This window comes from Salmo trutta, chromosome 29 (genome assembly GCF_901001165.1).
Source record: "Salmo trutta chromosome 29, fSalTru1.1, whole genome shotgun sequence".
NCBI classification, from domain to species: Eukaryota; Metazoa; Chordata; class Actinopteri; order Salmoniformes; family Salmonidae; genus Salmo; species Salmo trutta.
Window position 1 is genome coordinate 3,382,202 of NC_042985.1, and position 24,109 is coordinate 3,406,310.

The 24,109-nt window shown below is 49.0% G+C and overlaps 1 protein-coding gene across 1 annotated transcript; it reads left to right on the top strand.

Moving 5' to 3' along the window:
- The first annotated feature begins 37 nt into the window (after window positions 1-37).
- Window positions 38-23,584, top strand: LOC115166783 (tetratricopeptide repeat protein 17-like). Its single transcript, XM_029720572.1, has 24 exons — window positions 38-226; window positions 1,171-1,260; window positions 1,561-1,730; window positions 2,616-2,727; window positions 2,814-2,945; window positions 3,152-3,261; window positions 3,526-3,673; window positions 6,068-6,207; window positions 6,890-7,050; window positions 7,877-8,136; window positions 8,259-8,374; window positions 9,812-9,965; window positions 10,232-10,303; window positions 10,470-10,694; window positions 12,439-12,625; window positions 13,512-13,661; window positions 13,897-14,144; window positions 16,880-17,036; window positions 17,370-17,490; window positions 18,215-18,374; window positions 19,995-20,078; window positions 20,215-20,334; window positions 20,474-20,617; window positions 21,567-23,584. Exons 1-24 carry the CDS (start codon window positions 59-61, stop codon window positions 21,696-21,698), a joined length of 3,561 nt encoding a protein of 1,186 aa, XP_029576432.1. The 5' UTR covers window positions 38-58; the 3' UTR covers window positions 21,699-23,584.
- Window positions 23,585-24,109: the final 525 nt, after the last annotated feature.

A 24,109-nucleotide genomic window follows, 5' to 3' on the forward strand; every position in this document is an offset into this window, starting at 1 on the left:
GTTAACGTATCGGCTTCTTCTTCTTCTGCCACAACACATCTGTAAAGAAGACAGAAAAATGGCGGACCTCAGGAAAATCAGTTCTGGGTCTCTGCCCTATGTAAACGTTTCGCGAAAAGTGTCTTTTCAAGGGAAGGTTTTTATCCTACTATGTATAATATTGGCCGAACCTGGAGGAGCTACCACCCACTGGGTCGTCACTGAAGATGGAAAAATTCAACAGCAAGTACGTTAACGGCCCGTGTTTATAACCGTATGTTGCTAGCTAGCTAACGATTTTATCACATATAGGTAGAACAAGTATCTTGACTTTACTTTGCTGTTGCTAACATTTGCTAACACGGCTGCAGGCTCATACTAGCTTGTCAACCATCGATTGCCAATTAAAACTACTTAAGTTCCTCTCTGAGACTTTTGCTAGCACAGTAATGTAGCAATGCTGACTCCCTAGATGGATACCCCGTTCTCTAACTAGCTAACGTTATCTGGGTAAGCCAGTTAATTAACTAATTAATTAAGGCATCCAATCATCATAGAAAAACTGAAATGAAGCAAACTTGTGATAGGTGATTGGTAGGTAGTAGGTTGGCAAGTTAGCTAATTAGCTACTGGGCTCAAAGATAATGGGCACAACAGAGCTGGCAGACTCAGTCGGCACATCCAGCTAACTAGTAGTTCCGATGCAACCAAGAGTTTTGACAACCGGCACAATGTCAAAACTCTCTTGGTCGCATCGAAGCTAGGTGAATTGAATGTAAAATTGTGCTTCGGGCTTGATGTAAGCCCATAAATAAAAGGGGTTTAGATAAAATAATATTTGATGTAACCTTTGTAGCTATACACAACTAAAGTATCCACTTACAAGTGACGTTTAGAAGGGCATTACATGTTCTGACTATTTAGCCATTGACATTCTATTTAGCTGTGGCCAAACTATCTAAAACGGATGGATTGGGAAAAACCAAAGATTACCTAGCTGCTACTACTACGTAATTACGGTGTCAAGTCAGCCAGGTTCCTCTGCCTCAATTCTGTTTTGGTGTTGTCTCACTTTACGTGTACTGTGGTCAGCAGACTCAAAGATGTCTTTAGTCTTTGGGGTCGAGTCATAGAGTGAAAACAAGTACTGTCACTGTTTATTTTAGACTAACGTTTTCAGTTTTTTTGCAGGTTGACTCTCCTTTGAATCTTAAACATCCACATGACCTTGTCATCTTCATGCGACAGGAGACCCGTGTCAACTACTTGAAGAAGTTAGAGGTGATGATGATATTTTAATGACTACCTCACTGTGCTCATAGCCTATTGCTCTACTTCCTGGTTTTAGAATGTTAGTCCAAGGCCCACAGTGTTAAACATCTATACTGCTGTGATATCTCCAATATTCACAGCTGTTCAATAGTCATTAATACTCATTGATTATTGAAGAATATATTGGACCACATCAGATGGGGAAACCTGTCTTCCTTTCTTTATTTCCCAGTGAGATATAGCATTGCTTCCAAATCAAGCCACACTGAAAGGTCTGAATCTCATGTCTCTGACCTCTGCTTCATGCAGAAGCAGCTTGTCGCTCAGAAGATTCACATTGAGGAGAATGAGGACAGGGACACTGGCTTGGAGCAGAGGCACTATAAAGAGGATGCCGACTGTGTCACGGCTAAAGTACCCCTGGGAGACTTGGATCTCTACGATGGTACCTACATCTCCCTGGAGAGTAAAGACATCAGGTAAGCCCAGGCTGTGCACTCTTGACCAATCATTTGATTGTTACTAATGTGCCCTCACATAACTCATTATCAAGGGGAAGCAGTGATAAGGGATGTTGACATATGTCATCCGGGCCGTGTAACCAATCCATTGGTCGCGCTCCAAAACGGCTTCATCTTATCATTGACATTGACCGATGACATGAGTCATATTTTGGGTGATTTTCAACAACATACAATATACACACATTGGATGATCACGTCACATGTGTTAGAGGTCATGACACTACAGCACAAAACAAGATCAACTTTTATACAAACAAATATATATTTGTTTTAATTTAACATTTTATTTAACTAGGCAAGTCAGTTAAGAACAAATTCTTATTTACAATGACAGCCTAGGAACAGTGGGTTAACTGCCTTGTTCAGGGGCAGAACGACATATTTTTACCTTGTCAGCTCGGGGATTCAATCTAGCAACCTTTCGGTTACTGGCCCAACGCTCTAACCACTAGGCTACCTGCTGGTTACTGGCCCAACGCTCTAACCACTAGGCTATCTGCCGCCCATAAATAAACAATCGAAGTATTTACATACTGTCAGTAGTCATCATTATTAGAACATACAAAGTGATATTCGAACAGGGAAAACATAGGGAGTTTACAAGAGGACAAGTGTTCTTGATGACATCCTGGTGTCGAGAAATCAACAAACATTTCTGATAGAATAAACCATGATGGCTTGTCTTTAAAATCTAGATCAGCATGTCCTGCATCACCAGGCATTTTAAACAGCCACATGATACAAGTCAACAACTGGTTACCTTTTCTCCTCTTGTTCCCTCTCTTCTGCTGGACACTACACTAATGCTCCCTGGACCTTGACTATGGATGTTTCTTTCAGCCCTGAGGATTACGTAGATTTTAGGTCCCCTCTACCCCCGGATCTGGAGAAGCCTGACTGTGCCAGAGTATTTGAGCTCCCATATAGTATCCACAGTTTCCAGCATCTCCGGGTGAGTTGAAGGGGAAAGCAAACCTGCTTGTTAATGCGATGCACATACATGTCTGGATCTGTGCCATATATGTCTATGTTTTCCAGGGTGTGCAGGAACAGGTGAACCTCACATCTCCTCTGCTTTCTAAAGAAGACCCCATTTTTGGCTCCCTGTCCCACAAACTGGGCCGCAGCATGGATGAGGTGGGCCATGGCATCCAGCAGGGCCTGCTGAGGGTACGTTGCACTCTATCGCCACTCTTCACCCTCACCAACACTGTCTGGTCTGTTTCTATTGGTTTACATATAGCCGCATGGGATTACTTTTAACTTTGATGCACTGATTTGTTCATTTTTATAAATGGACAGTCACTGTTTTAATAGTGTTCTGGTTTGACTTTCATACAGTTCCCTTCTGATGACCTGTTTGTTGTGTTGTCCAGAACTCCTCATCCTGGGTGCTGTATAACCTGGCGTCGTTCTACTGGAGGATAAAGAATGAGCCCAGGCGGGTGGTGGACTGTGTGGTCCGGGCCCTGCACTTCTCACCCAGGTACAAACAAAGGAAAACTCAGCCCCTGTCTTCAGTTTGTCAGGCATCAGGGTCATGTTCATTAGGACACATGATGTAAAGCACTGCAATGGAAAACTAAATGAGCCATTCTTATTGGACAAGTCCTAGTATTCCATAATGTTTCAGTATGTTGTCTGCCCTTTGGTGCCCAATGAACACATCCCAGCTATGGTTATTCAACATTCAAACAGTGGATCATGTAAGAGTTTTAAGTCCCATTCTCCTTGTGTGTTGTGTATCCAGGCAGCACAAGGACCTGGCCCTGGTGAACATGGCCAACATCCTGCACCGGGCCCACTTCTCTGCTGACGCTGCCATCGTGGCTCACGCTGCCCTGGATTTGACCTCTGACCTTCTCACCAGCCACTACACCCTGGGCAACATCTACGCAGTGAGTTACAGCACCATTAGTAGATGCACTGATTCCACTTGTTTCCAAGTTGGTTCCTGATGGAATGCACACAAGACAGACAACCACAGAAAGCACATCATCATCTGGTTTCATCAACAATTGCAGCTCTATCATTCCCATTGAGGCACCATTCTACATCATGTGAAGTGAAACGGTACTAGTATCTATCAAGAGAACAGCAGGGGTCCAAGCACTGACCCTTGAGGAACACCGAAGTCAGTTTTTAGGGATGTCTAATGACGACAAAGAAAGCAGGCATTAGGTGATTTAAACCAAATGGAGCCGTTAAATAGAACACGTGGTTCTGCAACATTTGTTTCCACTACGTTTTATCATTTTTGGAGGGACGTTGACGTAGAGTTGTGTTGGTTTATGTTCACATACTGTCTGCTTTTAATGTTTTCACTACATCGACAGTAGGATGATACACTGACAGTAGCATGATACACTGACACTAGGATGATACACTGACACTAGGATGATACACTTAAATTTTTTTACATTTTAGTCATTTAGCAGACGCTCCTATCCAGAGCGACTTACATTTTTTTTCCTGGGCTGGCCGTAGGACAGTAGGATGATACACTGACAGTAGGATGATACACTAGGATGATACACTGACAGTAGGATGATACACTAGGATGATACACTGACAGTGGGATGATGCACTGACGGTAGGATGATACACGAGAATGATACACTGACAGTAGGATGATACACTAGGATGATACACTGACAGTAGGATGATACACGAGAATGATACACTGACAGTATGATGATACACTGACAGTAGGATGATACACTGACAGTAGGATGATACACTAGGATGATACACTGACACTAGGATGATACACTGACAGGAGGCTGATACACTAGGATGATACACACAGTAGGATGATGCACTGACACTAGGCTGATACACTAGGCTGATACACTGACACTAGGCTGATACACTGACGGTAGGATGATACACTAGGATGATACACTGACGGTAGGATGATACACTAGGATGATACACTGACGGTAGGATGATACACTAGGATGATACACTGACAGTAGGATGATACACTAGGATGATACACTGACAGTAGGATGATACACTAGGATGATACACTAGGATGATACACTGACACTAGGATGATACACTGACAGGAGGCTGATACACTGGGATGATACTCTGACAGTAGGATGATACACTAGGATGATACACTGACAGTAGGATGATACACTAGGATGATACACTGACAGTAGGATGATACACTAGGATGATACACTGACAGTAGGATGATACACTAGGATGATACACTAGGATGATACACTGACACTAGGATGATACACTGACAGGAGGCTGATACACTGGGATGATACTCTGACAGTAGGATGATACACTGACAGTGGGATGATACACTAGGATGATACACTGACAGTAGGATGATACACTGACAGTAGGATGATACAGTAGGATGATACACTGACAGTAGGATGATACACTAGAATGATACACTGACAGTAGGATGATACACAAGATTGATACACTGACGGTAGGATGATACACGAGAATGATACACTGACACTAGGCTGATACACTAGGATCATACACTGACAGTAGGCTGATACACTGGGATGATACACACAGTAGGCTGATACACTAGGATGATACACTGACAGGAGGCTGATACACTGACAGTAGGATGATACACTGACAGTAGGATGATACACTGGGATGATACACTGACAGTAGGATGATACACTGACAGGAGGCTGATACAGGAGGCTGATACACTGACACTGGGATGATACACTGACACTGGGATGATACACTAGAATGATACACTGACAGTAGGCTGATACACTGGGATGATACACTGACACTGGGACCTTTTACAAAATTGGAGTATAGCAATAATTTATCCAACAGTTATGCAGTAGATTTGGATGTGGGATGTTACTGCAATGCTTGTTGGCATGGCTTTCTCCAGGTGCTCAGGAAGTGTATTCCTGCTGATTTATTGTTAATGTTACCGGCCCTGATCTTCAGTTCTCTCTCCGTTTATACTAGACGAGTGAATCATCTCTGATATATGATTTATCTCTGTCTGTCTGTCTGTCTGTCTGTCTGTCTGTCTGTCTGTCTGTCTGTCTGTCTGTCTGTCTGTCTGTCTGTCTGTCTGTCTCTCTGTCTCTCTGTCTCTCTGTCTCTCTGTCTCTCTGTCTCTCTCTCTGTCTCTGTCTCTCTCTCTCTCTCTCTCTCTCTCTCTCTCTCTCTCTCTCTCTCTCTCTACCTTTACCTCTATTTCTCTACCTTTACCTCTATTTCTCTACCTCTCTCTCCCTCTTCCTCCTGTCCTCTATCCTCTTTGTCTTTGTGTGTAGATGCTGGGGGAGTATAACCACTCAGTGCTGTGCTATGAGCAGGCTCTCCAGGCCCAGCCGGGCTTTGAGCAGGCCCTGAGGAGGAAGCACGCCGTCCTCTGTCAGCAGAAACTGGAGCAGCGCCTGGAGGCCCAACACAGGTAAAGGCACAGCGCCTCACTGCTCAGGGCATAGTTAGGTAAATAGAGAATGAGCGACCATTTTGAAGGGGATTTAATGGGAAGGGAAGTATTGTTGTGGACACAGACTTCCTCTATATGGCACAGGTTACAAAGCTGAGTTGACAAAACATTATGAACTGCTCTTTCCATGACAGACCGACCAGGGGAATCCAGGGGAAAGCTATGATCCCTTATTGATGTCACTTGTTAAATCCGCTTCAATCGGTGCAGATGAAGGAGAGGAGACAGGTTAAAGAAGGATTTTTAAGCCTTGTGACAATTCAGACATGGATTGTGTATGTGTGCCATTGAGGGTAAAGACAAAAGATTTAAGTGCCTTTGTGTTAAGAACTGCAATGCTGCTGGGTTTTTCACGCCCAACAGTTTCCTGTGTGTATACAGAATGGTCCACCACCCAAAGGACATCCAGCCAACTTGACAGAACTGTGGGAAGCACTGGATTCAACATGGGCCAGCATCCCTGTGGAACGTTTGACACCTTGTAGAGTCCATGCCCCAACAAATTGAGGCTGTTCTGAGGGCAACAGGGGCCAGTCAATATTAGGAAGGTGTTGTTAATGTTTTGTACACTCGGTGTATAACAGCACGTGACCTGTCAGTAGGCCTAGGGCTAGCTATATGTGATCTGCCACACCCCCAGGTCTCTGCAGCGCACGCTGAACGAGCTGAAGGAATACCAGAAACAGCATGACCACTACCTGCGTCAGCAGGAGGCCCTGGACAAATACAAGCTGCTGCAGGAAGAGCAGATCCTCCGCAACATCATCCACGAGACCCAGATGGCCAAGGAGGCACAGCTGGGTGAGATGCTATACACACACACACACACTCTCGCACGCAATACACACACTCTCGCACGCAATACACACACACTCGCACGCAATACACACACACTCGCACGCAATACACACACACTCGCACGCAATACACACACACTCGCACGCAATACACACACACTCGCACGCAATACACACACACTCGCACGCAATACACACACACTCGCATGCAATACACACACACTCGCACGCAATACACACACTCGCACGCAATACACACACTCGCACGCAATACACACACTCGCACGCAATACACACACTCGCACGCAATGCACGCAATACACACACTCGCACGCAATACACACTCGCACGCAATACACACTCGCACGCAATACACACTCGCACACAATACTCACACGCATTACACACTTGCATGCAATACACACACACAGACATGTAATACACACAAGCGCAATACACACACACTCATGCGTAATACACACTCACAGATGCATACATACACACACACACACATACACACAGTGTATATGGATGAGCGGTCATCCATCCTTATATGTACATATTCTCATTCACCCCTTTAGATTGTGTGTATAAAGTAGTTGTTGGGGAAATGTTAGGTTACTTGTTAGATATTACTGAACTGTCGGAACTAGAACCTCAAACATTTCGCTACACTCGCATTAACATCTGTTAACCATGTGTATGTGACCATACGATTGGATTAGAGTTTTATATAAATGAATATGTCCATTTAGAGATGGTCAGTTAATTCTGTCCATTCACCTTGGTAAACAGAAAATAGTACATCAATAATTAGGTGTTTTGTTCAGGCAACCACCAGATGTGTCGTCTAGGCCAGCAACAGAGCAGCCTCTTCTGCCCCTTGGACCTGCCGGTGCGTTATCACCGCGGAGACCTGTTTGAGCACGTCCACTACATCCAGTTTGGAGAGGAGGTCTCTGTGGCGGGCAGCGTTGCTCTGGTGTCGGAGCCTAGCACCAACCAGACCACCAGCCCACACCTCCACCCCTCTGTGTCCGGAGACCCTGAGCATGCAGCCCTCTGGGGCCACCAGGCCTCCCCCACCGAAGTGAGTTCAGACTGTGTGTGTTTGGCAGGATTTATCAGTGTGTGTGGATAGTGGGCTTTGTGCTGTGTTGGCAGGACAATCTAAAGGTTCTGTGGAGCTGACTGCGTGTGTTTTGTCTGTAGGACATTCAGAGGCTGCTGTGGCCTCGGAGGGCAGACTGTGCTGATGAGTTTCCTGTCATCCCCCCCGCCCACCTACTACCCACCTTCTACCTCCCACCTGAGACACAGGGCACCAGGTTAGTGTGTTAGACACAGGGCCCCGGGTTAGCGTGTTAGACACAGGGCCCCGGGTTAGCGTGTTAGACACAGGGCCCCGGGTTAGCGTGTTAGACACAGGGCCCCGGGTTAGCGCGTTAGACACAGGGCCCCGGGTTAGCGCGTTAGACACAGGGCCCCGGGTTAGCGCGTTAGACACAGGGCCCCGGGATAGCGCGTTAGACACAGGGCCCCGGGTTAGCGCGTTAGACACAGGGCCCCGGGTTAGCGCGTTAGACACAGGGCCCCGGGTTAGCGCGTTAGACACAGGGCCCCGGGTTAGCGCGTTAGACACAGGGCCCCGGGTTAGCGCGTTAGACACAGGGCCCCGGGTTAGCGCGTTAGACACAGGGCCCCGGGTTAGCGCGTTAGGCACTGGGCCCCGGGTTGGCGCGTTAGGCACTGGGCCCCGGGTTGGCGCGTTAGACACAGGGCCCCGGGTTGGCGCGTTAGACACAGGGCCCCGGGTTGGCGCGTTAGGCACTGGGCCTCGGGTTGGCGCGTTAGGCACTGGGCCTCGGGTTGGCGCGTTAGGCACTGGGCCTCGGGTTGGCGCGTTAGGCACTGGGCCTCGGGTTGGCGCGTTAGGCACTGGGCCTCGGGTTGGCGCGTTAGGCACTGGGCCTCGGGTTGGCGCGTTAGGCACTGGGCCTCGGGTTGGCGCGTTAGGCACTGGGCCTCGGGTTGGCGCGTTAGGCACTGGGCCTCGGGTTGGCGCGTTAGGCACTGGGCCTCGGGTTGGCGCGTTAGGCACTGGGCCTCGGGTTGGCGCGTTAGGCACTGGGCCTCGGGTTGGCGCGTTAGGCACTGGGCCTCGGGTTGGTTAGGCACTGGGCCCGGGTTGGCGCGTTAGGCACTGGGCCTCGGGTTGGCGCGTTAGGCACTGGGCCTCGGGTTGGCGCGTTAGGCACTGGGCCTCGGGTTGGCGCGTTAGGCACTGGGCCCGGGTTGGCGCGTTAGGCACTGGGCCCGGGTTGGCGCGTTAGGCACTGGGCCCGGGTTGGCGCGTTAGGCACTGGGCCCGGGTTGGCGCGTTAGGCACTGGGCCCCGGGTTAGCGCGTTAGGCACTGGGCCTCGGGTTGGCGCGTTAGGCACTGGGCCTCGGGTTGGCGCGTTAGGCACTGGGCCCGGGTTAGCGCGTTAGGCACTGGGCCCCGGGTTAGCGCGTTAGGCACTGGGCCTCGGGTTGGCGCGTTAGGCACTGGGCCTCGGGTTAGTGTTTGTGTGTGTGCCAGGTTGTTTGTGTATGCTACTTTTTTGTGCCTGTCTCTAACATGGTGTGTGTTGTATCTTGAAGCCGTGTGTGTGCTGGTGGATTGTGTTGACTCGTAGAGCCTCTTCCTCAGCATGGTTTGTATAACATGTGATGTATGATATGACATTCATGTATTTGCTGACCTCATTGATGTGTGTTCAGCCTCCAGACTGTGCTATACGGTACCGGACCCCCTCCCTCCTCCCTGGCTTCCCCAGACTGTGGCCCTGTGCTCCAGCCCCCTCCAGCTGACCTGCCTGCCTCTGTGGGCTGGCCCTTGGAGGACAAGGAGCTGCCAGACCCCCACGCCACCCAGGTTAGTGTGTGTATTGGATAGGTGGTCTGTAACATCAACATATTTTTGAGACTGGGCTTTGGATTCAATACAATACCATCTTTATTAATCCATTATACAGAGACAACAGAAATGTGTTTTCTGTCACAGTACCCATCTTCACCACTGGGAGCACCACTGAGTCAGCCACAGAGCAGCCCCACTGGAGCAGGGTTGAAGTGTGTCACTGTGCTGATCGTGTGTGTGTGTGTGTGTGTGTGTGTGTGTGGGGGGGGGGGGGGGTGCAGGTACTGCTGTCTCGCAGCAGAGGCTGGAGTTTGGAGCAGGCTGGTGCCAGCATAGCCCAGGCCATGAAGAAGGTGAGCGCCGTAGAACAGAGAAACATCCTTTCATATCAGAAATATACTCCACTACTGTCCTGAGAAATGCGATGGCTTTGGACTGTTCTGTCAAAATAAACAGCCATCCACAGTTGTAATAGAAAAGGATTTGTCTACAGACAGTGTACATCCTCCTCTCCTCCAGGCTAGCGCCCCTGGCTGGTTGCTCCAGAACGAGGCGGCTTTGTTCTGGCGGGCGAAGGGTAACGGTACCAGCTCGCTGCAGTGTCTGCGCCACTCCCTGGCCTCGGCTCCGCCCACCCAGCGCCACCTGCCCCTCGTCAACGCTGCCAATCTGCTTCTGCGCCACGGCCTCAGCGTCCACGCACACACTCTGCTGGAGGACGCCCTGGCACTCAACGCCTCTGAGGTACACACATTTTAAGTACTTTATTTGAATCCACAAATCACATTACATTCAAGAAGTATTGAAACATTTCAAAGGTCTTTGTATGCGTGGACACTTAAGGATACAGAAACACCTTGTTCTCCAAACAGCCAGGCGACCCCTAACAGCTGACAGAGTGGTTCCTAGCCCTCTGCTTTGCTCTAGTCTTAGGTAGGCCTGCAGGCCACACACTGTAAAATGTTGTACCTGGCTGAGACTGCCAAATATCAGGGCTACTAACAGCTTGCAGCTATATCTGAGGCTGTTCTAGCAGGAAAAGATGGACTGGTATTTCTGGTGCTCCACGTAACAATGAAATGACACACTGCTGGAGGACACCTTGGTTCTCAACACCTCCGAGGTGTACACACACACACACTGCTGGAGGACACCTTGGTTCTCAACACCCCGGAGGTGTACACACACACACACTGCTGGAGGACACCTTGGTTCTCAACACCTCCGAGGTGTACACACACGCACACTGCTGGAGGACACCTTGGTTCTCAACACCTCCGAGGTGTACACACACACACACACACACACACACACACACACACACACACACTGCTGGAGGACACCTTGGTTCTCAACACCTCCGAGGTGTGTACACACACACACACACACACACACACTGCTGGAGGACACCTTGGTTCTCAACACCTCCGATGTGTACACACACACACACTGCTGGAGGACACCTTGGTTCTCAACACCTCCGAGGTGTACACACACACGCACACACACACTGCTGGAGGACACCTTGGTTCTCAACACCTCCGAGGTGTACACACACACACTGCTGGAGGACACCTTGGTTCTCAACACCTCCGAGGTGTACACACACACACACTTGTTTTCTTACATTCATATGCCTGTTCTTGCATGACATATATCCCGAGTGGCGCAGTGGTCTAAGGCACTGCGTCTCGGTGCAAGAGGCATCACTACAGTCCCTGGATCGAATCCAGGCTGTATCACATCCGGCCGTAATTGGGAGTCACATAGGGTGGCACACAATTGGCCCAGCGTCGTCCGGGGTGGGCCGTCATTGTAAATAAGAATTTGTTCTTAATTGACTTGCCTAGTTAAATAAAGGTTCAATTAAACATGTTTTAATGTGTTATACAGCACCTTTAGAAGTTGTCCACAGTATGGTCCTAATGAGATTTTACATAAGGATATCCACAGTATGGTCCTAATGGGATGTTATATAAGGATATCCACAGTATGGTCCTAATGAGATGTTACATAAGGATATCCACAGTGTGGTCCTAATGGGATGTTACATAAGGATATCCACAGTATGGTCCTAATGGGATGTTACATAAGGATATCCACAGTATGGTCCTAATGGGATGTTACATAAGGATATCCACAGTATGGTCCTAATGGGATGTTATATAAGGATATCCACAGTATGGTCCTAATGGGATGTTACATAAGGATATCCACAGTATGGTCCTAATGGGATGTTACATAAGGATATCCACAGTATGGTCCTAATGGGATGTTAGATAAGGATATCCACAGTATGGTCCTAATGGGATGTTACATAAGGATATCCACAGTATGGTCCTAATGGGATGTTACATAAGGATATCCACAGTATGGTCCTAATGGGATGTTACATAAGGATATCCACAGTATGGTCCTAATGGGATGTTACATAAGGATGTCCATTCTAATGACTCTGTGTCCCTGCTTTCCTCTGGTCCCCTGGCAGCCCCACACACTCCTGAGCCTGGTGAGTGTGAATCTGGCCCAGGGCAACGTGACGGGCGCCCTGGACCTGTTCCGCCACACCCTGGCTCTCTCTGCCAGTTGTGCCCAGTGCCGTGCCAGCCTGCCCCTTCTGCGATGCCTGCAGTTCTACCCCTTCTTATACAACCTGCAGCGCTCGCCATGTCCGCGTGAGTGCCCCAGTTCCTCTCATGCCATACTTTATTGTCCATTGTTGTGGAAATTAATTTGGGAGGCCTGGGTAAGTTGTACTTGGCTTATTTTAGTCAGTACCAGCCTTCCCCTTTTGACCTCTGTCTTGTGTAAGGGGTGACAGTGTTGTAAATTCAAACTTTGACCTCTGTCTGACTATCTTGTCTAAAGGCTTTAATATTAATCAGCTGATCAGCTGTATTATTGGAGATAGACCTGGAATCTATCTGCAATCCACCCTCTGATGTTCGCTGTCTCGCACACTCTGTCTCTCTCTCTCTCTCCGTGTGTCTCCCTCTCTCGCTTTGCCTCTCTTGCTCTGTCTCGCTCGCTCGCTCTCTCTTTCTGTGTGTTTCTTTCTCTTTCTGTGTGTTTCTTTCTCTTGCTGTGTGTCTCTTTCTCTCTCTCGCTTTCTGTCTCTCTCGCTTTCTGTGTCTTTCTCTTTCTGTGTCTCTTTCTGTCTCTCTTTCTGTCTCTCCCTTTCTCGCTTTCGCTGTCTCTTTCTCTCTGTGTTTCTCTCTAGAATGAGGAGAAAAGAGGAAAGTGTTTTAAGTGGAGAAATGTTCCACTCAATAATTGAAGCTGTTAAAAATAGTCCAGCTGCTGCTGCATTTAGAAAACTCTATATTTGACAATCAGACGCCAACCCTCTCACTATGTTTACAATCTACACACACTTTCTATATAGAGGTGAAAAGATGCAGGGTTACAAGAAAGACCCATTTCAACTATGACAAAAGGGACAATGAAGTCCAGTTCCGTTATCTGTATTTGTTGCTTGTATGTCATGCACATTGTTGGCAGCCCAGTTTAGTGGAGACTGAAGTGTGTGTGTGCTGATGGGTTTAGTGTGTGTGTCAACAGAGGGTGCTGTGTGTGTCGGGGAGGAGGATGTGACTCTACATCTAGATGAATGGGAGGCTGGCAGTAGACAGAAGCAGCAGGAGGACCCCACCACCGCGGCTGCCCAGGCTCTGCCTGTCTCCACTGTGCAGGAAGCCCTCCTGTTTGAGAGTAAGACCCTTATGATTTGGACTCCGACTGTATGAAATGAAATCAAATGAACAGAACTGTTCATGGACTTCTGCACACTGATGCTCAGACATCTGGGTCCTGTTCATTAGAGCACTGTAGCAAAACCTTTTGAAACGGAAAACCTACAAATGTCATGTTAAACCCTCCCTGTTTCTGTCCATTTTCTTCCGTTTGGTACCTAATGAACCGGACCCTGCCTTTCTGTTTGTAACAGAGGTGGTGCTGGACAGTAACGGCTCTGGAGAGGCAAGCCAACAGCCTGGAGGAGGAGAGATGGATGAGGAGGAGTGGCAGCTGAAGGAGGAGCTGATGGGGGCCTTCGAGGGGGCTCTGGATGTGGGGGGCAAGCGGGGCGACCTGAGGGGCATCCGCGTGCTGAAGAACGACCGGGTGATGGGAGCGGGCCGGAGCGGAGGAGGGCCCTGCTTCGGGAACTGTGAGGATGACGAGGGGGCTGAATGGGTAGGTGTCCTGAGTAACTACCATGATGTACTATAGAGAGACAGGGGGCTGAGTGGGTAGGTGTCCTGAGTAACTACCATGATGTACTATAGAGAGACAGGGGGCTGAGTGGGTAGGTGTCCTGAGTAACTACCATGATGTACTATAGAGAGACAGGGGGCTGAGTGGGTAGGTGTCCTGTCCTGAGTAACTACCATGATGTACTATAGAGAGACAGGGGGCTGAGTGGGTAGGTGTCCTGTCCTGAGTAACTACCATGATGTACTATAGAGAGACAGGGGGCTGAGTGGGTAGGTGTCCTGAGTAACTACCATGATGTACTATAGAGAGACAGGGGGCTGAGTGGGTAGGTGTCCTGTCCTGAGTAACTACCATGATGTACTATAGAGAGACAGGGGGCTGAGTGGGTAGGTGTCCTGTCCTGAGTAACTACCATGATGTACTATAGAGAGACAGGGGGCTGAGTGGTACATGTCCTGTCCTGAGTAACTACCATGATGTACTATAGAGAGACAGGGGGCTGAGTGGGTAGGTGTCCTGTCCTGAGTAACTACCATGATGTACTATAGAGAGACAGGGGGCTGAGTGGGTAGGTGTCCTGTCCTGAGTAACTACCATGATGTACTATAGAGAGACAGGGGGCTGAGTGGGTAGGTGTCCTGTCCTGAGTAACTACCATGATGTACTATAGAGAGACAGGGGGCTGAGTGGGTAGGTGTCCTGTCCTGAGTAACTACCATGATGTACTATAGAGAGACAGGGGGCTGAGTGGTACATGTCCTGTACTGAGTAACTACCATGATGTACTATAGAGACAGACAGGGGGCTGAGTGGGTAGGTGTCCTGTCCTGAGTAACTACCATGATGTACTATAGAGAGACAGGGGGCTGAGTGGTACATGTCCTGTACTGAGTAACTACAATGATGTACTATAGAGAGACAGGGGGCTGAGTGGTACATGTCCTGTACTGAGTAACTACAATGATGTACTATAGAGAGACAGGGGGCTGAGTGGTACATGTCCTGTCCTGAGTAACTACCATGATGTACTATAGAGAGACAGGGGGCTGAGTGGTACATGTCCTGTCCTCAGGAACTACCATGATGTACTATAGAGACAGACAGGGGGCTGAGTGGTACATGTCCTGTCCTGAGTAACTACCATGATGTACTATAGAGACAGACAGGGGGCTGAGTGGTACATGTCCTGTCCTGAGTAACTACCGTGATGTACTATAGAGAGACAGGGGGCTGAGTGGTACATGTCCTGTACTGAGTAACTACCATGATGTACTATAGAGAGACAGGGGGCTGAGTGGGTAGGTGTCCTGAGTAACTACCATGATGTACTATAGAGAGACAGGGGGCTGAGTGGGTAGGTGTCCTGTCCTGAGTAACTACCATGATGTACTATAGAGAGACAGGGGGCTGAGTGGGTAGGTGTCCTGTCCTGAGTAACTACCATGATGTACTATAGAGAGACAGGGGGATGAGTGGGTAGGTGTCCTGAGTAACTACCATGATGTACTATAGAGCGACAGGGCTGAGTGGGTAGGTGTCCTGTCCTGAGTAACTACCATGATGTACTATAGAGAGACAGGGGGCTGAGTGGGTAGGTGTCCTGTCCTGAGTAACTACCATGATGTACTATAGAGCGACAGGGCTGAGTGGGTAGGTGTCCTGTCCTGAGTAACTACCATGATGTACTATAGACAGACAGGGGGCTGAGTGGGTAGTTGTCCTGTCCTGAGTAACTACCATGATGTACTATAGAGAGACAGGGGGCTGAGTGGTACATGTCCTGTACTGAGTAACTACCATGATGTACTATAGAGACAGACAGGGGGCTGAGTGGGTAGGTGTCCTGTCCTGAGTAACTACCATGATGTACTATAGAGAGACAGGGGGCTGAGTGGTACATGTCCTGTACTGAGTAACTACCATGATGTACTATAGAGAGACAGGGGGCTGAGTGGTACATGTCCTGTACTGAGTAACTACCATGATGTACTATAGAGACAGACAGGGGGCTGAGTGGGTAGGTGTCCTGTCCTGAGTAACTACCATGATGTACTATAGAGAGACAGGGGGCTGAGTGGGTAGTTGTCCTGTCCTGAGTAACTACCATGATGTACTATAGAGAGACAGGGGGCTGAGTGGTACATGTCCTCTCCTGAATAACTACCATGATATAGAGAGACAGGGGGCTGAGTGGTACATGTCTTGTCCTGAGTAACTACCATGATGTACTATAGAGAGACAGGGGGCTGAGTGGTACATGTCCTGTACTGAGTAACTACCATGATGTACTATAGAGAGACAGGGGGCTGAATGGGTAGGTGTCCTGAGTAACTACCATGATGTACTATAGAGAGACAGGGGGCTGAGTGGGTAGGTGTTGAGTAACTACCATGATGTACTATAGAGAGACAGGGGGCTGAGTGGTACATGTCTTGTCCTGAGTAACTACCATGATGTACTATAGAGAGACAGGGGGCTGAGTGGTACATGTCCTGTACTGAGTAACTACCATGATGTACTATAGAGAGACAGGGGGCTGAGTGGTACATGTCCTGTACTGAGTAACTACCATGATGTACTATAGAGAGACAGGGGGCTGAGTGGTACATGTCCTGTACTGAGTAACTACCGTGATGTATGCAAATGTATGTCCAAACACTAGCCAGGCCCCAGCCCAACATCCCCCCCCTCTCTGTGTTCCTGGTCCTCCACAGATCACGTTCCAGGTGAAGCGTGTGAAGAAGCCCAAGGTGGATAGCCCCGAGGGCTGGGGCAGTGCTGAGGACACCCTGCAGGGGGAGACACTGCTCCCTGGAGGCCACTCTGTCCTGGAGATCAGCGGCCCCACCATCCCGTCCCCTGGGCCCTCAGGTAATAAACAGCCTGCATGCTCACAGACAAACTCACAGGGACAATTTCAATTGTATTTACTTGACTCCTCGTGTCCTCTCGCCGCCTCCTCAAAACCCATTGGAGAAGAAGGCCAGTTGGGAGGGACCTCTGACTTTAACATCCAATGGGTTCTGAGAAGGATGCAAGGAATCAAGGAAATACAATTGAGATTTTCCCATAAAGACAGTTCTCTTAGTCATCATCATTAAACCATAGTAAGAAAGTGTTTGTGCCTCTAGGGTACTGATGTGTGTGTGTGTGTGTGTGTGTGTGTGTGTGTGTGTGTGTGTGTGCGCGTGTGTGCGTGTGCAGGGCGATGGAGGGACTACACCAGTCTGGGCTGGCCGGGGCCAGAGGAGTGCCAGAGAACACGCAGGGTAGACCTCACCACCGTGGCCAGTACCTGGCTGGCCGTGTCTGCCAAGAACATCGAGTCAGTACCAACCTTCCCCTTTGACCTCTGTCTGTCTTGTGTACGGGGTTAGGACAGTGTTGTAAATTCACCCTTTGAACTCTGTCTGGCTATCTCATAGATAACTAACTAACTATATATATATTTATATTTATTTATATATTTATTTATATATATATATATATTTATATTTATTTATTTATTTATTTGTGTGTATATTTATTTATTTATTTATATTTGTGTGTGACAGTGGTTTCCCAACCCTCCCCTGGGGAAAATACCTCCCAGTCCACATTGTTCCAACCCTGCACTGACAGCTGATTCTACTAACTAATAAACTACTCAAATGTTGACTGCCACTGGAGTCAGTTGAGAATCACTTTATTAGGACTTAAAGGGATAGTTGGAGATTTTAAGCTCTTTATATTTACACTGTTAAGATGGACTCTTGGATACTATTTGTATGTCTCTGTGTGCCGTATGAAGCAAGGTCATATCTGGAGCCATAGCTCACTAGCCCAGTGACTGGAAGTCTACTGTAGCATCTAGCATGAAACTAACTTCAACTTCCTTCACACTGTACACATACACATAACCATGGTAACCATGACTTCATCTGACTGGGGAAGTAGATATTTATTTAGCCAAAATGTTCAACTATCCTCTTAACATCCAAAGCCACACTTTAATTAGAAAAATGTCTAAAGTAATTTCCCCCCCTCCCTCGCTGTTCTCTCGTTTCCAGCATCACGGAACACATCGACTTTACCACTCCACTCCAGGAGCCTGCGGTGGAGCCGTTGTGCAACGCCAACCTGGCTGCCAGCATGCACACCCTGGACCACTTGGCTGGCGTGGCCAACCGCGCCGCCATCCACTACACCGGAGAGAGTCAACTCAGAGAGGTAGGGGACGGAGAGAGTCAGCTCAGAGAGGTAGGGGACGGAGAGAGTCAGCTCAGAGAGGGAGGAGACGGAGAGAGTCAGCTCAGAGAGGGAGGAGACGGAGAGAGTCAGCTCAGAGAGGTAGGAGACGGAGAGAGTCAGCTCAGAGAGGGAGGGGACGGAGAGAGTCAGAGATGTAGGAGACGGAGAGAGTCAGCTCAGAGGGAGGGGACAGAGAGTCAGCTCAGAGAGGTAGGGGACGGAGAGAGTCAGCTCAGAGAGGTAGGGGACGGAGAGAGTCAGCTCAGAGAGGGAGGAGACGGAGAGAGTCAGCTCAGAGAGGGAGGAGACGGAGAGAGTCAGCTCAGAGAGGGAGGGGACGGAGAGAGTCAGCTCAGAGAGGGAGGGGACGGAGAGAGTCAGCTCAGAGAGGGAGGGGACGGAGAGAGTCAGCTCAGAGAGGGAGGGGACGGAGAGAGTCAGCTCAGAGAGGGAGGAGACGGAGAGAGTCAGCTCAGAGAGGGAGGAGACGGAGAGAGTCAGCTCAGAGAGGTAGGAGACGGAGAGTCAGCTCAGAGAGGTAGGAGACGGAGAGAGTCAGCTCAGAGAGGTAGGAGACGGAGAGAGTCAGCTCAGAGAGGTAGGAGACGGAGAGAGAGTGAGGGAGGGGACGGAGAGAGTCAGCTCAGAGGGAGGGGACGGAGAGAGTCAGCTCAGAGGGAGGGGACGGAGAGAGTCAGCTCAGAGGGAGGGGACGGAGAGAGTCAGCTCAGAGGGAGGGGACGGAGAGAGTCAGCTCAGAGGGAGGGGACGGAGAGAGTCAGCTCAGAGGGAGGGGACGGAGAGAGTCAGCTCAGAGGGAGGGGACGGAGAGAGTCAGCTCAGAGCGGGAGGAGACGGAGAGAGTCAGCTCAGAGCGGGAGGGGACGGAGAGAGTCAGCTCAGAGAGGGAGGAGACGGAGAGAGTCAGCTCAGAGAGGTAGGAGACGGAGAGAGAGTGAGGGAGGGGACGGAGAGAGTCAGCTCAGAGAGGTAGGAGACGGAGAGAGAGTGAGGGAGGGGACGGAGAGAGTCAGCTCGGAGAGGGAGGGGACGGAGAGAGTCAGCTCGGAGAGGGAGGGGACGGAAAGAGTCAGCTCGGAGAGGGAGGGGACGGAGAGAGTCAGCTCGGAGAGGGAGGGGACGGAGAGAGTCAGCTCGGAGAGGGAGGGGACGTAGAGAGTCAAGCTCGGAGAGGGAGGGGACGGAGAGAGTCAGCTCGGAGAGGGAGGGGACGGAGAGAGTCAGCTCGGAGAGGGAGGGGACGGAGAGAGTCAGCTCGGAGAGGGAGGGGACGGAGAGAGTCAGCTCGGAGAGGGAGGGGACGGAGAGAGTCAGCTCGGAGAGGGAGGGGACGGAGAGAGTCAGCTCGGAGAGGGAGGGGACGGAGAGAGTCAGCTCGGAGAGGGAGGGGACGGAGAGAGTCAGCTCGGAGAGGGAGGGGACGGAGAGAGTCTGCTCGGAGAGGGAGGGGACGGAGCGAGTCTGCTCGGGGAGGGAGGGGACGGAGAGAGTCTGCTCGGAGAGGTAGGAGACGGAGAGAGTCTGCATCATTTCACTGTTCTGTCCTGAGCCTCAACCGGATTTCCGTTTGTCATTCAGGTTCTACAGAATCTGGGCAAAGATAAGTTCTCGTCTCAGTCCTTTGAGCAGGTGGGCACGCGCATCGCCAAGGTCTTGGAGAAGGTACGTGTTTGTGGAGGTGGTAGCTGCCTGTCAGGCTATTCTACAACCCTGTATCCCCCAAATCACAGCATCTCCCGGCAGTATAAAGATCAATAAAATCATGCAGACAAATGAAAGTCTCTCCTCTCCTGAGCAGAACCAGACATCGTGGGTCTTGTCCAGCATGTCTGCTCTCTACTGGAGGGTGAAAGGTCAAGGCAAGAGGGCCATCGACTGCCTACGCCAAGCCCTCCACCATGCCCCGCACCACATGAAGGTAACACGGACTGGGACTTGCCCAATAATAACACACGTTTGTTTTCCTTTGCAAAACGTTTTTCTACAGTGTGAACTGCTGAACATGACCCTGTGCTATAGGGCTGTGTGATAACTCAGTATCTCTCCCTCCCTCTCAGGATGTACCTCTGATCAGCCTGGCCAACATCTTCCAGAATGCACGGCTGTGGGAGGACGCCCTGACCGTGGCCCGCATGGCTGTGGAGATCGCCCCACACTTCGTTGTCAACCACTTCACCCTCGCCAACGTCTACATCGCCATGGTGAGCCCACCGCCATGGGAATGGACCGGCATTGTTGTCATGGCTTGGTCATGAGTCGCCTGGTTCAGGTCTGTCGCCTGGTTCAGGTCTGTCGCCTGGTTCAGGTCTGTCGCCTGGTTCAGGTCTGTCGTCTGGTTCAGGTCTGGTTCAGGTCTGGTTCAGGCCTGGTTCAGGTCTGGTTCAGGTCGGTCTGGTTCAGGTCTGTCGCCTGGTTCAGGTCTGGTTCAGGTCTGGTTCAGGTGCTTAATTCCCTTCAAATGTCAGTGGTTGTGAAGCGGGTTATTTATGCTGGTATTGGTAAGTGTGTTTGTGTGGAATCTTATGCTGGTTGCGTGTCAGGTGGGTGTTGAAGAATGCTAATGCTGCTGCTAATGCTGCTGCTAATGCTGCTGCTAATGCTGCTGCTAATGCTGCTGCTAATGCTGCTGCTAATGCTGCTGCTAATGCTGCTGCTAATGCTGCTGCTAATGCTGCTGCTAATGCTAATGCTGCTGCTAATGCTAATGCTGCTGCTAATGCTAATGCTGCTGCTAATGCTAATGCTGCTGCTAATGCTAATGCTGCTGCTAATGCTAATGCTGCTAATGCTGCTGCTAATGCTACAAATGCTGCTGCTAATGCTACAAATGCTGCTAATGCTGCTGCTGCTGCTAATGCTGCTGCTGCTGCTAATGCTGCTGCTGCTGCTAATGCTGCTGCTGCTGCTGCTGCTGCTAATGCTGCTGCTGCTAATGCTGCTGCTGCTAATGCTGCTGCTGCTAATGCTGCTGCTGCTAATGCTGCTGTATCAGATGACGACATGAGTATGAATTGTGGGGATTTGTGTAAATACTGATCAGTTGTATTTATTATTCTTTGTTCACTGGTGTGTGTGTGTGTGTGTGTGTGTGTGTGTGTGTGTGTGTGTGTGTGTGTGTGTGTGTGTGTGTGTGTGTGTGTGTGTCTCCAGGAGGAGTTTGAGAAGGCCATGCGCTGGTATGAGTCCACTCTGGAGCTGCAGCCAGAGTTTGCCCCTGCCAAGGACCGCCTGAGAACCATCCAGTGTTACCTGCTAACCAAGAAGGACCGCCGTCTACCCTGAGACGACTCCACAGGAAAAGCTCTCGGAACACACACACACCACACACACATACAAAAACATAACTTACAGTAGTTACTCACAAGAAAGCGGTTGTTGAATTTTTTTGGTTTTAAATTCAATGCCATATAATTTATGTCCAAAGGAATTCAGGGGTTCCAGTCGCTGTGACCTCAGACTTTGGTCGTAGGGGGTAAAACCAACCACTTCCATTCGCTAAACATTCACTAAATTACCCACGTTACCTTTTGAAGAAGCCCTCCACCTGAAAAGTTCTCAATTCTAGGAAGCTTTGGGATGCATCCCATCACTCAGCCTCCCGGTCCCATAGACTACAGTATATAGAGCCCAGCATAGGGTCCCATCACTCAGCCTCCCTGTCCCATAGACTACAGTATATAGAGCCCAGCATAGTCCCATCACTCAGCCTCCCTGTCCCATAGACTACAGTATATAGAGCCCAGCATAGTCCCATCACTCAGCCTCCCTGTCCCATAGACTACAGTATATAGAGCCCAGCATAGTCCCATCACTCAGCCTCCCTGTCCCATAGACTACAGTATATAGAGCCCAGCATAGTCCCATCACTCAGCCTCCCTGTCCCATAGACTACAGTATATAGAGCCCAGCATAGTCCCATCACTCAGCCTCCCTGTCCCATAGACTACAGTATATAGAGCCCAGCATAGTCCCATCACTCAGCCTCCCTGTCCCATAGACTACAGTATATAGAGCCCAGCATAGTCCCATCACTCAGCCTCCCTGTCCCATAGACTACAGTATATAGAGCCCAGCATAGTCCCATCACTCAGCCTCCCTGTCCCATAGACTACAGTATATAGAGCCCAGCATAGTCCCATCACTCAGCCTCCCTGTCCCATAGACTACAGTATATAGAGCCCAGCATAGGGTCTCATCACTCAGCCTCCCTGTCCCATAGACTACAGTGTAAAGAGCCAGTAGGCTGCTGTTCTTTGTTCTGTATCCAGTGGAGTTGGACTAGGATGTGCAGACAGAACATTGTTTTATTTCATGAATTCATACACAGTCTTTCCTCTGTCCTTCATTCCTCAAGGTGTTCACTGAAGAAACTATATGGTATAACTGGAAACCTGCCCAATTCGGTCAGATAGGTGATATCTTGATGAGGGGAGTATTGGAAATATGCTTTTATTTTATGTGTTCTAACTGGGCCCCTACGATTTGTCTTTTCTTTAAGGGATGAGAGTCGTTTTGTTTTTCTGAGGTGGTGAAACACACCGAAGGGAAGACATTATTTTGTTAGGAATCAATCAAGAAGGAAAATGCAGTAGTTGATTTACAAGACAGATATAATCCCATAGATGGTTCTGTTTTTTAATTTCTTTTAATTTGTGTTTTAAATTGGAAGAACAGTGATCATCACACAGTAATTTGTTATGATTAAGAAATAGTTTGGTAAAGAGACAGAAATTGCTGCTGGTTTGTAACTTGCTAACTAAACGCAGGTGTACCGGGTCGTGGAGTGACCCGTCTCAAAACCTTTTACAATTATGGCTGCTTAAAAAAAATTAATATAGATTGTTTTGCCCTTTTTTTTATCATTCCTATTTATGTGGGGACCTACAATGAATAAATGAAAATGTATTTTTCTGAAAGGAACGTTAATGCATAGCAACAACAAAAGTTAACAGTAATGTGTTTTCGTTTGCTCATTTATTTATAGTAATTTGTCAGGGCAAAAAAAAAAACGTTTAACTTTTGACCATTTTTCAAACTCTAAATTGAACTCTTGTGTACAGTATTAAGGCAGTGGGACATATAAGTTGATTGGCTCATCTTTTGAATGTATCCATTGTCTTCTTATGAACTTCAGACCTCTCTGGGAAATAAAAAGCAATATATTTTGATGCTTTGAGACTTAAGTTGACTGGTGGTGGGTTTTGGATTCAGTTTTCTGGGGTCTGCTTCAGAGTGCATTTAACTGAGGTAGTGGTGGGGAGACTGAAACTCATGCCCGAGGGTGTGGTGGGGAGACTGAAACTCATGCCCGAGTCAGCCGTGCGGTGGGGAGAAATAATTCTGTAAATGGTGGACGGAGATGTCTTTGCAACTCCTCTGACGGACAGCACAGCTCTAGGCCCTCCCCCAACACACTGCTCCCATTAAAAACCATTGAGTTGCTGTGTTTTAAAGCATATTTTCTGTCTGGTTTGAACTCGCCCCAACTCAATGGAAAATGTTATACTTGGTAACAGTTTATACACTGAGACAAAGTATTGCATAGCTCAGTTAGGGTCCTGAGTGGATGAAGATCTGCATAACACTACACTTGTGATTTTGTCATATTCCTAGAATTGCCCTTTTAAAATGCACCCCTTGTGGGTCTGTGATCATATTCCAAATGACTGGCAGTATTTCACCTTGCTTTTGGC

What these genes read in the sequence shown, in the direction of transcription:
- LOC115166783 (XM_029720572.1), top strand. Translation starts at nt 59, where the DNA reads ATGGCGGACCTCAGGAAAATCAGTTCTGGGTCTCTGCCCTATGTAAAC. An exon ending in GCCCTGCACTTCTCACCCAG is followed by an intron (nt 3,262 to 3,525) that starts GTACAAACAAAG and finishes TTGTGTATCCAG; the next exon opens with GCAGCACAAGGACCTGGCCC. An exon ending in ATGCCCCGCACCACATGAAG is followed by an intron (nt 20,335 to 20,473) that starts GTAACACGGACT and finishes CCTCCCTCTCAG; the next exon opens with GATGTACCTCTGATCAGCCT.